Genomic DNA, 18,020 nt, shown 5'->3' with positions numbered 1-18,020 from the left:
GCTCTTATAGACCAGGCTGGTCTCGAACTCACAGAGATCCGCCTGCCTCTGCCTCCCAAGTGCTGGGATTAAAGGCGTGCACCACCACCGCCCAGCTTTCCATTGGTTTTTATTCCTTCCTTAGACACAGTGTTTAAAGAAAACACAGATATGATTCTGTCAATAGATTGCTTGTCTAGCATGAGTGAATCCCTGGGTGTGATCCCCAATACCACATGGCATGTACCTGCAGTCCCCCAGCATTTAGTCACGGGAAGCAGTAGGATGAGTTCAAGATCACATGACTCTAGAATAAACCTGAGTTACTTGAAGTTCTGTTTAAACAATAATAAAATTGGCATATTACTTAATTTAGTTTTAGGTATTTCATGTCGATCAATTATGATTAGGTAGTATTCAAAATTATCTTTTTATAAAATAAAATGCCCAGAACTCAGGAGGTAGAGGCGGGCAAATCTCTGAATTCAAGGCCAGCCTACAGATTAAGTTCCATAACATCCAGGGCTACAAGGAGAAACCCTGTCTTGAAAAACAGAAAGCAATAGCTCCATGGGCGAGGCCACGGGGCTGGGACAGTAGTGAGCAAGCTCTGAAGGGTTTGTTTTCCCGAAGGTCTTAACCGAGGAGGAGCTGACAGCTGCTCAGAGATCTGTTGCGTATGGCTGTATCAAATACGCCGACCTGTCCCATAACCGGTTGAATGACTACATCTTCTCCTTTGACAAGATGCTGGATGACAGAGGAAACACAGCTGCGTACTTACTGTATGCCTTCACTAGGATCAGGTGACTACTCAGATTCTGTTGGGAATCAGGGTCTGGATCATGTGGTATGTGTGTCCGTGTCCCAGGCTAGCTTCTGATCGTCTGCCTCTCAAGTGCTAGGCTACAGGTCGGCTCTACAGCCCTGGGGCTGTTCTAATTGCTAATGTTTTCTAATTTACCCTGGTCATACTAGATGACGTTCTTCTGTGAAAGAGCCTGTGCCTGACCTAAAGGTACTTACCTGTATTTCAGGTCTATTGCACGTCTGGCCAATATCGATGATGAGATGCTTCAGAAAGCTGCTCGGGAAACCAAGATTGTTTTAGACCATGAGAAGGAATGGAAACTTGGCCGGTGCATCTTACGATTCCCTGAGATTTTACAAAAGATTTTAGATGACTTATTTCTCCATACTCTCTGCGACTATATATATGAGCTGGCAACTACTTTCACAGAGTTTTACGATAGCTGTTACTGTGTGGAGAAAGATCGGCAGACGGGTAAGTGTCTCATCCATCCGCTGTCCATCTTGGGGAAGGGTGCCACCAGGACATGTGCACAGAAACTAAGAAATCTCAGAAGCTGTGGCATATGTAACAGTTTGAGATGGGGCCAATCAAAGCAGAAAATGGGTCTAAGTCGTGTTGGTTGGTATTGGAAACAGTATCATTGGCTGTGTGTTAATCGAGGCAAGCCTGAGAACAGAATCAGTCCATGGGGTGGTGTCCCTCCCCACTGTGGTGTGTAATTACTTCATGGGGGCTTAGGAAAGCGCTGGGAATTGTCAGGTTTTCTAGAAACAACTGTGGAAATGTGCTGTCTTGTCTTTCTCAGGGAAAGTAGTGAAGGTGAACATGTGGCGGATGCTCCTGTGTGAAGCAGTAGCTGCTGTCATGGCCAAAGGGTTCGAGATACTGGGACTAAAAGCCGTCCAAAGGATGTAATCCTTAGGTTTGGAGACTGTTTACCAATCATGAGAACACAGCTTCACAGTAAAGAAATTTTCACAATTATCTATACAACAAACTGGGTTTCTTTGTCTCTAACAGAATTGATTCTAAAAAGAAAATTACTTTGATATTTTGTTTGAGCATTAAACTAACATGGTGTAGAAATTGTCAGGTACCAGAATTGGAGAGAAAGTGGTTTGACAGAGATGTGTTTTCAATAATTTTTGTTAGACAAGGTCATTGAGCCCTCAGGACTTATCCTATCTGCTCCCACTCTTCTTTGATTGACATTTACCTCAATTTTACATGTTATAAAACTGAGGCTCCACAGAGGTCAATAAGTTGTTCAGATTGTTCTAGAACAACACTATGCATGGCTCATCCTCAAATTCCGTGTTAGTAAAAGATGGCATTGGTACAACAGGTCTTGGTTAAGTTGACAATAGTTGGCCCCAGATTAACTCCAAATGTCCCATTTGTCTAGTGTTCAATGTAAGAAAAAGTCGTCCCTGGGCTCAGCATTATTTTCCATGGAATAACATTGAAGTTCTTTTAGCAAAGCAAGTAGAGACTGGTAGTGGTGGTAAGGAGGGCAGTCAGGGAGGACCATAGCCATGACATGTGGGCCAGTAACATGCCAAGGCTTGGTAAATGTTACTGTCAAGACTAAGAGTTTCAAGTTCAAAAGAACTTGAATGATGGAGACAGCAGCTGTTTCTTCAGGAACCATGGGGCAGCTTGCAGTTTTCTTAGTGTGCTGATGCACAGCCATTCTGGCCCTCGAGTGCAGACCTCGGCTCTTCATTCAGTGGCACGTAGGGGGAACAGTACAGGAGTATGGATTTAGCTAGTATAGTCACTTTAGATACAGGCTAGTCTTTGCATTTCACAAACAACTATGTTCAGCTTTGCTAGATACTGTAGCACAGCTTAGAGAAATGCAAACATTAGTTCACATGATTTTCCTTAAGCAGTAAAACTCGAGCTAGCCTGTTTTTAGTACACTGACTAGTCTTGGAGACAACAATACCATATTGCCTTCAAAAAAAGCTTTAACCTTTGGCATTTAAACATAAAGGCCATTGTGTGATTTTTATCCTCATTGGATAACAGAAAAAGAAATCCCATGAATCCTAACAAAATTATCTCTGTGACACTAAGCTTTACCTCTGCCTTATAGGTGGTTATAGTACAGGTATCACATACTTCAGGGCACTTCTTACGGGATTCATTCCCATCCCACCCCCCTCCTCTTTTTGCAACATTCATTAAAGATAAATATCATGTTGTGTTTGCGCTTCTGCCTGTCACATTTTGGTAGTTCTCATAATTAATGCTTCTATATTGGTTTCTTTTCTATTAGTGATAAGACACCATGATTGGGACTGGATAAATGGCTCAGTGGTTAAGAGCACCGACTCTTCTTCCAGAGGTCCTGAGTTCAATCCCCAGCAACCATATGGTGGCTCACAACCATCGGTAATGAGATCTGGTGCTCTCTTCTGGCCTGTAGGTACACATGCTTGTGAAACAGTGTATACATAATAAATAAAAGACATAAATGAATAAATATAGACACCAAGGGCAAGGCAACTTATACAAGAAAGAACTTAATTGGGCTTATATCTCCAGCGGGATAGCATCTATGATGGTAGACAGAACACATCTTTTTTCTGCTTTTCAAGACTTTTTTTCCCCCCTGCATCTTTGGCTGTCCTAGAACTCAGAGATGGAGCTGACATCCTGGTGCACACACAGGCCAGGAAGTGACGGGAAGTGGGGTGGTTAGAACGAGACTGCTGGGAAGGGCACAAGTCTTGAAACCTCAGAGCCCACCACAGTGAGACCTCCAAATACACACCTAATCCTTCCCTAACAGTCCCCAACTGGGCATTAACTATTCAGACATAATCTGTGATGCTATCCACCATCTTTAGTATTGATAATTGTAATTAGGGTGCCACAACCATGTCCGTGTGCTATAACAGACTTGGGTGATCAGCCTGTGTTCTGACATCCCCACCAACAGACCAGCTATTGCCCATCTGTGAGAACTCTCTCTGGGCCTCACTATTCCCTGAACAGAATTGACAAAGACAGCTAACAGTCTACAGTGGGTCTTACTTGTTTAAGGGAAAGCGATTGTTGCATGTCTCACTCTAAACAATACCTGAAAATGTTTACACTTGGTGAGAAAAACATATTGGAAACCAAAATAGGCCCACATGATTCCAAGCAGCCATGTTTTAAATGCAAAGGAAGTGCTGGAAATTAAAAGTGCTAAGACCGTTGAACACAAATGGAGAGGAAGCCAATAACCCTATCATTGATGTGTAAAGATCCAACCCAGCTGTACCAAGACAAAGCCCAGTACGAACCAGATCCCCCTTAATTCCAAGATGTGATGCTAGTGCAGTATTTTTGAAGTTACACAGGAACAGTCAACTATCACGTATTGTGTGGTGGTGCACGTCTTAAATCCCAGCACTTGGAAGGCAGAGGCAGGTGGATCTCTGTGAATTCGAGGCCACCCTGGTCTACAGAGTGAGATTCAGGACAGCCAAAGAAAATTTGGATTATCTTCAAGTTCTGACTGGAGTATTCTGTGAGGGTTGATCATCTCAGCCAGCAGTGTTAAAGCTGTTCTGGTTGCAGAACTCAGAAGAAACTGCAACAGAGGTACTATGAAAATTTGGATCATCTGGGCCATCCGTTCCCATTGGAAATTTTTTCTTAAAAATGAATCCACAGCATAGGGATCTGTGGAAAACTATTAGGAGGCCAATTTCACACAGTACATCCTCTTAAACAGTTTCATGTAACCAAAGGTGGCTCTGAAGTACTAATCCTCCTGCCTCTACTTCCCAGGTGCTGAGACAGGCATGCACCACCTAGTCAACCATGGGGGTTTGTTTTGTTTGTTTTTGTTTTGCTTTTGATGTACACAAAATAACCTTAGGGACTGGAGAGATGGTTCAGCACTGACTAGCCTTCCAGAGGGCCAGGGTTTGATTCCAAGCACCCACATAGCAGCTCACAGTCAACTGGGACTCTAGTCTCAGCGTTTGACACATTCTTCTGGCCTTCGTGGGATTAGGTAAACAGGTGCAGGAAAAACTTTAGTATAAAAAAATAGCCTTGGAGCCGGGCGGTGGTGGTGCACGCCTTTAATCCCAGCACTAGGGAGGCAGAGGTAGGCGGATCTCTGTGAGTTCGAGACCAGCCTGGTCTACAGAGCTAGTTCCAGGACAGGCTCCAAGCCACAGAGAAACCCTGTCTCGAAAAAAAAACAAAAACAAAACAAAAAAAATAGCCTTGGTGTTCCATTGCAGAAGAAGGTCAGCAATGTCTTCAAAAGACAAGACCAATTCTTGTTAAGGGGCTGGCGACTTAAGGTTGAGCACATGACTCTTTTACAATCCACTGTTCTAAAACCCCAAGTGTGCGCACTCAAATACTACCTGTTTAACAAAAGGGAATAAAAGTTGAGATATGAGTGAAGTACAGGCTATATAACATTAAAAATCAAACTAAAAGTTCTTTCCCTAAAAAGATCTAATTGACAAATGCTTAAGCTAAGAAGGGAGAAGACTGAAAAAGTGGGGACTTTTCAGAAATAGCCTAAACAAATGTTTACAAAAATAAGAATGACATTCTAGAACAAATGAATGTTCCCTGTGTAACAGAGGGTACTTAGCAAGTCCATCACCACAGATCTGGTGACTTAGCAACAGTCAAGAAGCTTAGCTTAGGGGCATCCTAACATCTGCATCACAGCCCAGCTGAAATAACAAGTATTCAGTGAGAGACTGACTCTCGAGGCATTAAGGCAGTGATAGCTATTGTGACCTCCAGATGTGCAGACTCATACACACCCACATACGCTCTGCGCATGCACACACAGTTAAAAGAAGACCTCAGTGAATCAAAAATACAGTTGGAAGCCTCAACCACAGACTAGATTGAGAAGGATCTCTGAGGTTGAAGTTGGATCTTTCAAAATACATTTAATCCTAGCAGTTAGGAGGCAAAAGAAGGGGGATCTCTGTAAGTTCGAAGCCAGCCTGGTCTACAGAGCAAGTTCCAGGACAGGCAGAGCTGTATGATGAGGCCCTGCATTGAAGAAATAAAGAAAATCTAAAAATTTGAACCATTAGGAAGAAATTTAAGTGTGAATCTTTGATATTTTATGGTGTGAACCGCATGGCGACCATTGCTGCTTGACAAAGTTGCAGTATTTCCACACTGCAGACCACAGTCCTCCAGAACCTTGTTATTTTCATTTTTAATGATTCTCAATATTAATGCCTTTCCTTCTTAGAAAATTTGTATGAGTAACGGTAAAAGTAAAACACCACAGGTCCCCAAGTGGCGGCAGTGGCCAGTGGGCACAAGACCATGGCAGGCCATAAAGGCAACCCTTCCACGTAGGGAGCCCCCAAGTGGCCTGCAAACCATGAGGGCCAGCAGGTCCTCGGCAGGTAGTAACAGCAGCAAGTCCCAGGCTACAAGGGGCAGTGAGTCCCTGGCAGTCCCCCCAATTCACCCTCAGTTCGTGTCCATCTTGTCCATCTCCTTCCCCTCTCCCCCACTCCACACATCCCTCTTTGGAACCTGAACCCCACGCCTTCACTCCCCCCCCCCCCACACACACACAAAGGGCTTGAAGAATAACATTTCCAGACAAGATGCAGGCATTACCAATAAGCACAAGGAAAGACGCTTTTATCAGTCCTGGGGCAGCTGGAGTGGAGATGGGAATGCCTTCTCACAGGTACTGAGATGGCAACCACAGGTGCCACACAGCGCTGCAAATAAATGAATAAGCCTAAGGGAGGAGGAGCAGAGCCCAGAGCACCCGACCGCAGCTGCCCTACCCACAGTGGACCAGCAACGAGCCAAATGTCCACTGTGGGAATTTTTCACTGACCTTTAATCTCTTTTCTATTCTCGCATGTCACACTGTCTTGATCCTACAATGAAAGGGCTGGTGAGATGGCTCAGTAATTAAGAGCACTGGCTGCTCTTCAGAGCACAGGAGTTCAAGTCCCAGCACTTACAGGGCAGCTTCCAACCCTCCATAACTCTGGTGCGAAGGGCCCTGACACCTTCTGGCCTCGTCAAGCAAGCACGGCATGCACATGGTACATGGCATGCAGGCAAACAGACTCCTAAAAGCAAAATCTTACCCTAAAAAATAAAAAAGCAGAGGGAAGTTCCCAGAAACCCATGAAGGAAGAAGAATATTGGAAAGAATAGGAAAGAGGCACCACCACACACAAGCACAGCCTCAGACCAACAGTTCTTAGTAGGGTCAGGGGATGTAAAAACCATAGCCAAGTCGAGTGGTGGTGGTGCACGTCTTTAATCCCAGCACTTGGGAGGCGGAGGCAGGCGAGTCTCTGTGAGTTTGAGGCCAGCCTGGTCTACAAGAGCTAGTTCCAGGACAGCTAGGGTTACACAGAGAACCCCTGTCTCAAAAAAACATACATACATACATACATACATATATATATATATGTCTATATATGTCTATAGACATATATATATATGTATATATAATCAATCAATAGGAAGCCCTTAGGAAACCTGGGCAGTCCTATCCTCAGAACAAGCTATAGCCCTCATGAGCCTCAAATCCAGTGGCAGGTATTGCTGAGACAGTCTCCAAAGGACAGGTTTGTGGTAGCGAGGAATCCCGTCTCATCACACTGCATCACTTGACAGTAGAAGCAAGACACCATCGTGAAAGAGCATCTCTCGTAACCAGGGTTCCAGGCCAGAAGCCCAGAGGACCTCATTCTGCCACAGACACACTTGGCTCATTCGTGTTTGGTGCTACAAGTACAAGGAAACAGAACCAGCCCAGATGTTGAACGGATAATGAAAATGTGGCTAGACACATCTTGAATTTTATTTAGTCATAAAGAAAAATAAAACCTACAGAAAAGTGAATGGGACTGGAAGCTATTGTAACAAGGTAATCCAGGCTCAGACGAAAACTGCACGCTCTGTCTCTATGAGGATCTAACTTTGGTTATGTGTGTTTATGAAGGAGTGGGTGTGTGAAATAGCCAGGAAACTAGACAAGTGCCCATGGAGGTAGGGAAACTTTCAGAAAATGGAGTAGAAAAGAACACGGAACACATATCACATGAAAGCAGAGGGAGGAACATTGGAGGAGGAAGGGTTTAAGTGGGGAGGAGATGGGGAGATGCTAGGGGTGGGGTGAGGAAAGGTCAATTAAACCAGTAAGTATGGACTCTAAGAAACTTGTTATCTTGTAAGCAAAGCAAAAACTTGAAAATAAAACCGAACTCTAAGCTGCCACAGAGGGATGAGATGAGGGGAACATTCCCAGGCTGGGGAGCCTCAGTTTGGCCTGCCATAGCCCCTTGGTGACGGAAGGCCCAGAGAAGCGGTTGTGGAGAGCAGGAAGGCTGGACCTAGGTGGGCTCAAGGGTGCAGGCAACCAGAACCTGGCTTAGGCTGATGAGAGCATAGAGAACTTCACTTTCAATGGCCGGAAACAGATCTCAGCAACTGAGAAGTGCACTGGAGTCTGAGAGCTCTAAGCCCGAGATGGAGCATGGATCAGACCCTGGGACAGCAGAGCTGCCTTTCGTTGCTGCAGAACCTGGTAACAGTGAGCTAGAGGCTCCCTTGACACCCACAGCTTCATACCTCCAGCAGGGGGACTAGTCCTCAGGAGACTTGGGAAGACAGAGGCAGATCGGTCTTCATGGTCTTCATGCTACTGATCTCCCTACAGTGGTCGCTTCCCACACTCCCAGCACTTGAGAGACAGCCCACAGCGAAAGTGGCCACCCCAAGGGGTATGCTCAAGGAGTCTCTGCAGAGTGAGAGTCTGCCCACACCACACAATACAAAATCAAGGGTGCCCAGGAGAGGCCCTGGGTGTAGAGAACAAAAGAGCCCTGTGAAGCCAGGCCTGGAAGAATCGGACATCTGGCTGCTGACTGCAGATTCAGCATCAGCATCCATTAAGAAGGCTCCACAGCTCAACTAGTTCCTCCCACTTCATGCATGCAACTAGCAGTCTGCAAGTTTGGGGAATCCAGTAAGTTTTTCTAGCACCTAATCACCATAGCTCTTAAAACTCATCAGCGTTTTCGTTGTTCCCTTTCATGCACTCATCCAGTGTGGTTAATGTAATCTTGTGCGCAGGGGTAACGGTTTTTCCTCGAGTCCCTTTTGCCCCCATGTTTCCTCCACGTCACCCCACAGTGTTAGCAGTGTGCTTACTCTGCTTTATTCAGTTAACTTTTTTCAGAACAGGGTTTCACTGTGTAGTCCTGGCCGCCCCGGTACTCACTCACTCACTCTCGGTAGTCCAGGTTGGCCCTGAATTCACAAAGAACCGCCTGCCTCTGCCTCCCGAGAGTGCTGACATTAAAGGCGTGTGCCACCATGTCTGACTAGCTTTAAAATCTTATATTTTTTATTCCCTTACATTTGTCTAAAGTTTTTGGAAACTTTTCCCCTGCAGGAAGGCCCTTTTGTTGGTTTTCTTTTGTTCTGCTTTCTAGTCTCTTGTTCCTCTACCTTCTCATACAGCCCCTTCCTTCCTCCTCATGTCTCTGCTCCAACTCCTCCTCTTTCCTGCCTTCTTCCATTATCTCGCTCATTTACTATTTTCATAGGGAACCTAAGTAATTTTTAAGTTCATAGTTCATTCCTCAACAGTTTGGCTGTTCTTGGTTGTGTCATCCATGGTGACATATCAAGGGGCTATAACTGATTCTCAGTGCATGTCCACATCTTGTATGCTTTGATATTGTTGCTGAATGGGCAAGAGACCATGGAAATCTTCTCTAAAACAAGTCATATTCTAGGCTACAAATCAAATCTTACCAAGTATAAAAGAATTGGGGCTGGGGCCAGGTCGAGGTGACACACACCTTTACTCCCAGCACTGGGGACGCAGAGGCAGGCAGATCTTTGTGAGTTCAAGGCCAGCATGGTCTATATAGTGAGTTCCAGGATAGCCAAGGCTACTAGGAACCCTGCCTCAAGGGGAAAAAAATGGAAATGATCTTATCTATCTTATGAGACCATACCATAAATGGAAATCAATAATAAAAAATAAATAAACCAACCCTACAGGAACTATACAAACACAGAGCCTAAACAATATGGTCTGATGCCGTGCGGTCCACAAACAACCAGGGGCAGATGGGGGAGATGTAAAAGTTCCTAGAATTGGACGAAAATGCAAGCGTGACCTACAGGAACCTTTGGGATAAGGATGAAACCGTTCTAAGAGGAAGGTTTGCAGCCACGAGTACACACTCACCCGCCACAATGCATTTCAGGGTCCTGAAAAGCAACTCCAGAGCAGCAAATGGCAGGAAATAATAAAGACCAAGGTAGAAATGAATGAACTAGAGAAAAAAGAATAATACACATAGATACCAATCAAAGTTTGGCTCTTTGATGAACAAGATTGACAATTCCTAACCAAAATAACCGAAAGGAAGTAAGATCAAAATGAATAAAATTAGATGTGAACAGTGTGGGATAGCCAGCGAGGGTGGCGCACGCCTTTACTCCCAGCACTCAGGAGGCAGAGACAGGGGAATCTCTGTTGAGTCTGAGGCCAGCCTGGTCTACAGAGTGAGTTCTAGGACAGGCTCCAATGTTGCAAGGAGGGGGCTAGGCCACTTATTCATCCTGGCCACCCAGCTAGCTTACACCCGAAATAACCACACAGAAACTGTATTAATTAAAACAGGGCTTGGCCCATTAGCTCTAGCTTGTTAAACTTAAATCTCAGTTTAACCCATTTCATTCATCTGTGTATCACCACGTGGCAGCGGCTTACTGGGAAAGAGATTCGGCATGTCTGTTTCTGGCGGCTCCATGGTGTCTCTCTCATACTCCACCTTTCTTCCAGCATTCAGTTCTATCTTCCCCGCCTACCTAAGTTCTGCCCTACCAACTAGGCCAAGGCAGTTTCTTTATTCATTAACCAATGAAACACACAAACAGAAGGAACTCCTACACTACTCCAAGGCTACAGAGAAACCTGTTCTCAAAAATAAAGAAAAGAAAAGAAAAGAAAAGAAAAGAAAAGAAAAGAAAAGAAAAGAAAAGGAAAGAAAAGAAAAGAAAAGAAAAGAAAAGAAAGTGTGGGAACCAGGGAAGCATTGCATCCTATTCCAATAGCTACACAGAATCATTAGAGAGTAGTTTGAGAACTTAAATTTCAAAAACCTGGTCAATCTGGTAGAAACTTTTAGATACTTTATCCCTAAAATCAAGAAGATTAAAAAATGGCAAGCATTCCCAACAAGCAATGAGACTAAATCTCAGTGGTTAAGAGCACTAGCTGCTCTTCCAGAGGGTCTGGATTTGAGTCCCACCAGCTCACTACTGTTTGTAACTCCAGTTCTATGGGATCCAACACCCTCTTCTGGCCTCCATGAGCACCAGGCAAACCAGTATGAAGCAAAACACTAGTGCTCAATAAAAGATAAAATTAAAAACAAATTAAAAAATAATAACAAGTCAGGAAAGATGGCCTTCAGACCTTTAATTCCAGCACTTGGGAGACAGAGGCGGCTGGATCTCTAAATGGTGAGTTTCAGAACAGCCAAACTGTTCGAGAGACTCCGACTCTCAAAACAAAAACAAGAAAACCAGTAAGATTGAAACAGCAATAAAATGTTTTCTAACAAAGAACAGCCCCGGGCCTGTAGACATGGCTCAGAGGCAGGAGGTTCCTAGCATCCAAGTCTGATAACCGGAGTTGGATCCCAGAACCCAGAGAAGGCAAGGAAACAACTGGCTCCCACAAGTTGATCTATTACTCAACTTGCATGCCGAGGCACATAAGTGCAAACATATAAGTGACCTACACATATATAGACTTTCCTGTCTGTCCTACAGTGTGAACTCTACTTCCTTAGACCTTGCAATTATCAAAAACCACATTCTGTTGAATATTGAGTTTAACTTCAACACCTCAGCACCGATCCCTGTTGAGTTGCAACACATACCCACACATACACACATTAAGTACATGAGTATAAGTTATAATTGAAGAGACAAGTCCAGGTCCAGATGTATTCAATGTCAATCAATCTAATTCCACCAAACTATTTTTGAGACATAATCCTCTATGTAAATCAGGTTGGCTTCAAGTCCACCTGCCTCTGCCTTCTCAGTGAAGATATTAAAGGTGTCTTCCACCACACCTGGTTCTGCCACACTTGATCTACCACACCTGGTTTTGCCACACTTTTTCCCCCTGGTTTTTAGAGACAGGGTTTCTCTGTGTTACAGTCCTGTCTTGGAAGACCAGGTTGGCCTCAAACTCACAGAAACCCGCCTTCCTCTGCCTCCCGCGTGCTGAAAATTAAAGGCATGTGTTACCACCACCTGGTCCCTCTGCCACACTTTCAAAGCGAACACCAGTGTGCTTCAGTCTGTTCCATGAAATAGACATGGAAGGAACATGACCAGAGTCATTCTGCAAAGGCATTTTGACCCAGACACCAGAACTAGACAAGGCAGTAACAAAGGAAGAAAACTGTTCTTAGTCAGGGTTTCTCTGTGTGACAGTCCTAGCTGTATTTCTATTACTGTGATGAAGCACCATGACCAAAAGCAAGTTGGAGAGGAGAGGATTTATGTGGCTTACACTTCTATATCACAGTCCTTTACTGAGGCAAGTCAGGGCAGGAACCTGGAGGCGGGAGCTGACATGGAGGCCGGAGCTGACATGGAGGCCATGGAGGGGTGCTGCTTGGTTGGCTTGCTCAGCCTGCTTTCTTACAGAACCCAGGACCACCAGCCCAGGGATGGCCCCACCCACGATGGACTGGACCCTCCCTCATCTGATGGGGGAGCTTTGTTAACCAATTACTGCCAAGAAGTGGAACCTAATTAAGGCATGGCTACGTGGAGCCCCCCCCCAAAGAAAAACTGGGACGGACCAGGTGCTCGCTCTCTGGGTGATTCCCACGGGACACAGTGGAGCTTGGACTTCCCATTCTCATGGCATGAGTTTCCCCTTATAATAAGTAAAAATATAGTTGTTTATCTTTAAGCTGGCCTGCTTACTTCACGAATCAAGTTAACATTGACACGCGTCAAACACTAATTAGGAAATACCCTACAGGCTTGCCTACAGCGCAGTCTTACAGAGATAATATCTCATCGAGATTCCTTCCCTTCAGCTGATTCCAGCTTGTGTCAGGTTAACAGAAAACCATCCAACACAATTAACCCCTTGTCCATTTGACACACAAACGCATCACTATTTAGTCAAACTTTTCCTTTCTTCTTCATCCCCAAGATCACATATTAACAAACATCACAATATGAAACATTCCTAACTTCTAAAAGTCCCACAGTCTTTAAATTTTTTCTAAGACTTAAAAATCCAAAGTCTCTTTAAAAATTCAGTCTCTCCACTGTGGGCTCCTGTAAAATCAAAAATGAGCTAAATAAGAACTTTCTTGTTCCGAGAGGGAAGAGCCAGGGCACAGTCACAATCTGAACAAAGCAAAACCAACTCTAACAGTGTAAATGAGTCTATGTCAAAAACCTGGCCTTCACAGTCAGGTGTGGTGGTGCGCGCCTTGATCCCAGCACTCCAGAGGCAGAGGCAGGAGGATCTCTGTGAGTTAGAGGCCAGCCTGGTCTACAGGGCGAGTCGAGTTCCAAAACAGAGAAACAGCAGTCTCAAAAAGAAAAAAAAAAAGTCTGGCATTCACTCACAATTTCCTGGGCTCCTCCAGAGAGCTTGGGTGTTGTTCTTTTTCTAAATGCTATAAATACAAAGTCCCAGGCGGCAGCTGTAGGCAGGTAGCGGACTCTGTGAACAGCCAGTCCCAAGGCAGAGACCGCTGCGGGTCCCAGAGCGGGGGTGGGGATGGAGGGAGAGAGGGAGAGAGGGAGAGAGGGAGAGAGGGAGAGAGGGAGAGAGGGAGAGAGGGAGAGAGAGAGAGAGAGAGAGAGAGAGAGAGAGAGAGAGAGAGAGAGAGGAGAAGTGGGGAGAGAGGCAGAAGCAAAGCTGCCTCTCCGCTCCTGCCTCTCCGGAGAGGAATACCGGCAAGAGACCAAGCTCAGGCCGGAAGCTGAATATCAGCCTGCCTCAGCGGATGGGGGAGGGAGTGGGCGTGGCTTGTCTCTTAAAGAGACCAGGGACCAAAACCATAACATTGTGTCTCTTCTCTTCATCCACCCTCTCCAACACCTTCACCCTCCATACCTCCATAGCTTGCGTTCTGGGCTCAGGCTAGCTCCACCTTTTGACTGCCACCATTCCTGATGGTACTGGCCTCTCCAAATGCTGGGGCCTTCTGTAATTAGATTGCATTTTCTTCTAGAGTCTCTCCTGGGTTCTCTTTAGGCACTCCAGCCCTGACATGCCTGTCAGCTGCCCTCCAAGACCCTTATGCATTCAAAACCAGTACCACCTCGGTGACTCTTACAGTACCAGGTTCGGCCTTGGCCGTCTCTGGAACACAGCTTCTTTGTCCTGACCCTGAGAACACACTTTCCAGACTTCACCTCAAGGATGCTGGTCTTCTTAACCACAGCTGGTCCTTCAGCCCCAGACGACCAATGTCCACTGTCACAGCAAAGCAAAGGTTTTTCTTCGGTGGTGGCTGGCCTCCTGATAATGGTGGCTGATTTTTCAACCTCAGATAACCAGAACCACAGCTTCTTTTTTTTTTTTAAATTTATTTATTTATTAAGGATTTCTGAATCCTCCCCGCCGCCACCTCCCATTTCCCTCCCCCTCCCCCATCAAGTCCCTCTCCCTCATCAGCTTGAAGAGTAATCAGGGTTCCCTGACCTGTGGGAAGTCCAAGGACCGCCCACCTCCATCCAGGTTTAGTAAGTTGAGCATCCAAACTGCCTAGGCTCCCCCAAAGCCAGTACGTGCAGTAGGATCAAAAACCCATTGCCATTGTTCTTGAGTTCTCAGTAGTCCTCATTGTCCGCTATGTTCAGCAAGTCCGGTTTTATCCCATGCTTCTTCAGACCCAGGCCAGCTGGCCTTGGTGAATTCCCGATAGAACATCCCCATTGTCTCAGTGTATGGGTGTACCCCTCGTGGTCCTGAGTTCCTTGCTCCTGCTCCCTTTCCTTCTGCTCCTGATTTGGACCTTGAGATTTCTGTCCGGTGCTCCAATTTGGGTCTCTGTCTCTGTCTCCTTTCATCGCCTGATGAAGGTTAATATTCAGGAGGATGCCTGTATGTTTGTCTTTGGATTCACCTTCTTATTTAGCTTCTCTAGGATCGCAAATTATAAGCTCACTGTCCTTTATTTATGGCTAAAAACCGAATATGAGTGAGTACATCCCATGTTCCTCTTTTTGGGTCTGGCTTACCTCACTCAGGATAGTGTTTTCTATTTCCATCCATTTGTACGCAAACGTCAAGAATTCCTTGTTTTTTACTGCTGAGTAATACTCTAATATGTATATATTCCATACTTTCTTCATCCATTCTTCCATTGAAGGGCATCTAGGTTGTTTCCAGGTTCTGGCTATTACGAACAATGTTGCTATGAACATAGTTGCGCATATACTTTTGTTGTATGATGGGGCCTCTCTTGGGTATATTCCCAAGAGTGGTATTGCTGGGTCCAGGGGTAAGTTGATCCCGAATTTCCTGAGGAACCGCCACACTGCTTTCCAGAGTGAACCACAGCTTCTTAATTCAAAACATCAAGCGGCCCTGAAAATAAACTTTTCTTCCCTCTAAAACGTCACAAGCCAGGCCTCCGTTCTCTGCCTATCTCTCAGCATTTTCATCTAATATTCCATACCCTCAGAACAGCTCACGAGGTTTGGACCACTGAGTTTCTAGACCAAAGTTCCAAAGTCCTCCCACAATCCTTCCAAAAATATACATCAGGTCTGCCACAGTAAGACATCGTGAGCCTGGTACCAATTTCTCTCCTAGTTAGTGAAACACCATGACAAAAACAAGCTGGAGGGGAAAGGGTTTATACTTCCACATTATAATCTATCATCAAAGGGAGTCAGGGCAGGAACTCAAACACAGCAGGAACCTGAAGACAGGAGCTGATGCGGAGACCAAGTGCTGCTTACTGGCTTGCTCCTCATAGCTTGCTCAGCCTGCTTTCTTATAGCACCAGGACCACAAGCTCAGGGTTGGCACCACCCACAATGGGTTGGACCCATCCACATCAACCACTAATTAAGAAAATACCCCACAGGCTTGCCTACAACCTGATCTTAGAGAGAAAAATTTCTCAACTGAAGTTTCCTTCTTGAGATGATGCTAGTTTGAGTTGAGTAGATACAAAACCATCCAGTGCAATTATATACAATTTCCTGGATGAAAACAGTTGGGAAATTTCCCAGTAAATCTTACCAATTTGCTGGACGGTGGTGCAAGCAAGCCTTTAATCCTGGCACTTTCGAGGCAGCCAAGCAGATCTCTGAGGCCAGCCTGGTCTACAGAGCAAGTTCCAAGACAGTCAGGCAACACAGAGAAAACCTATCTTGGAAAAAAAATAATAAATTCAATTCAGAAATATATTAGGAAATACATATACACAACCAAGTTCATTTCATTCTAGGAAAGCAAAGTTGGTTTAACATATGCAAATCTATGTGTATTTCGCTACACAAACAGACTTAAGAATAGAAAACATACGATCATCTCAATCAGTGCAGAAAAGGCCTATATACAACACTATCAATCAATGAGTCAAAATGCTTCCACTGGTGCAATAGTGACAAGTCTGTTATCAGGTCACCTACTGTTTTCTGGTTGGATTGGATGCCTGCTCCATGGGAGGGAATTCACATCTGATACTGTTAATCTGATCAAAAACCCATGACTGTAGAGGGTAACAGGCCCTTATTGGGGAAGCTACTTGTAGGCAGAGTTTTCCCATCCCAGGAGCCACTTCCAAATTACCATACAGAGACTTACATTAATTGTAAATAATTGACGAATAGCTCAGGCTTATTACTAACTTGTAGTGGAATTTTAATTGCCTTTTAATAAATAAAGACTGCTTGAAGATTTGAGAGTAAAACAGCCCCACTATTCAGCCTTACAGACCAGGTTATGGTAACACACACCTTTAATCCCAGTAGGCATAATGACATGTACCTTTAATCCCAGTAGCCACATTAGTTGCCATAGAAACCGGTGATGTATGCCTTTAAATCACAGTGGTGCATGCCTTTAATCTCAGCCCTAGAGAGGATTATAAAACAGAGGAAACAGGTCTCAACACACAGTCTCACTCTGAGATTCTTGGAGGCAGGATGGCCATTTTTGGACTGAGGTAGAATTAAGAATCAATGGCTAGCTGTTTTGCTTTTCAGATCTTCAGGTTGAATCCCAACTTCTGCCCCTAAATTAATCTTGCTTCATTTAATCATGCTTCACCAACTAGCTCCTACACTTTAAATTAACCCATATTCCTTTTTTACACCTTTCCACATGCAGGGTACGTTTATTAGCATGGCACATTCATCTTGCTTCCCCGCATCACCTCCCAGCTGACTCTCTCACTCCACCCTTTTCCTCCCTGTATCCTCATTTGATCATCCTGCCTATACTTTTTGCCTGGCTATTGGCCAATCAGCTTTTATTAGGGAATGAGAGGAATACATATTCATAGTGTACAAAAGGATTGTTCCACAACATTTCCCCCTTTTTGTCTGTTTAAAAAGGAAGGTTTGTTTCACAGCAGCTACTGCTGTTTTCTAAATGGACATAATGTGTCCCTCAAGCTATTTTTTATGTAGCTACACTTGTTGCCATTTATTATTACTCCTGTCTGCTGTGGTTTTCCAAATAGTTACTTTTGTTGCCATTTATTATTATTCCTGTTGGTCAGAGAAGGTGCTTTTTGCAGTGGGTGACCCTTACTGGAAAGACTTGTAACTGGTAATAACATTGAGAATAAGTGACTGTTGAATGCTGAGCCCTAAATGGGACACTTATATCACCCTCTCAAAACACTATGAAAGAGAGGGTAGAAATAATTTGAGCACTGGAGACAGAGTGGCATGCTGTCTTCTGGTTGGGGATGCTGACTTCTGGTTGTGACTCATCTTAACCTCTGAGACATCTCTCTAGCCCCCAGAAGATATTTTAAAACTTTTTATTTATTTTATATGTCTTTTACATCATGTATCTTGATTCTACTCATTTTCCCATCTCTTTGCATCTACCCTCTCCCCCTGCAAACCCCCCTCCACAAAAAATAAAACAAAATTTAAGAGAAAAAAATAGCCGGGTGGTGGTGGCGCACGCCTTTAATCCCAGCACTTG

At 44.7% G+C, this 18,020-nt stretch overlaps 1 protein-coding gene across 2 annotated transcripts in view; it reads left to right on the top strand.

Moving 5' to 3' along the window:
- Rars (arginyl-tRNA synthetase) overlaps positions 1-1,786 on the top strand; it is a 28,182-nt gene extending 26,396 nt beyond the window's left edge. For both annotated transcript variants that reach the window (XM_005350396.3, XM_026780694.1), the window contains exons 13-15: positions 613-785; positions 1,017-1,264; positions 1,599-1,786. In XM_005350396.3, coding sequence (XP_005350453.1) covers positions 613-785; positions 1,017-1,264; positions 1,599-1,708 — 531 coding nt within the window. In that variant the 3' untranslated portion in view covers positions 1,709-1,786. The remainder of the gene's footprint in view (positions 1-612; positions 786-1,016; positions 1,265-1,598) is intronic.
- Positions 1,787-18,020: the final 16,234 nt, after the last annotated feature.

This window comes from Microtus ochrogaster, chromosome 7, assembly GCF_000317375.1.
Source record: "Microtus ochrogaster isolate Prairie Vole_2 chromosome 7, MicOch1.0, whole genome shotgun sequence".
Classification (NCBI taxonomy): Eukaryota; Metazoa; Chordata; class Mammalia; order Rodentia; family Cricetidae; genus Microtus; species Microtus ochrogaster.
This window is presented reverse-complemented; position numbering and strand designations above follow the sequence as displayed.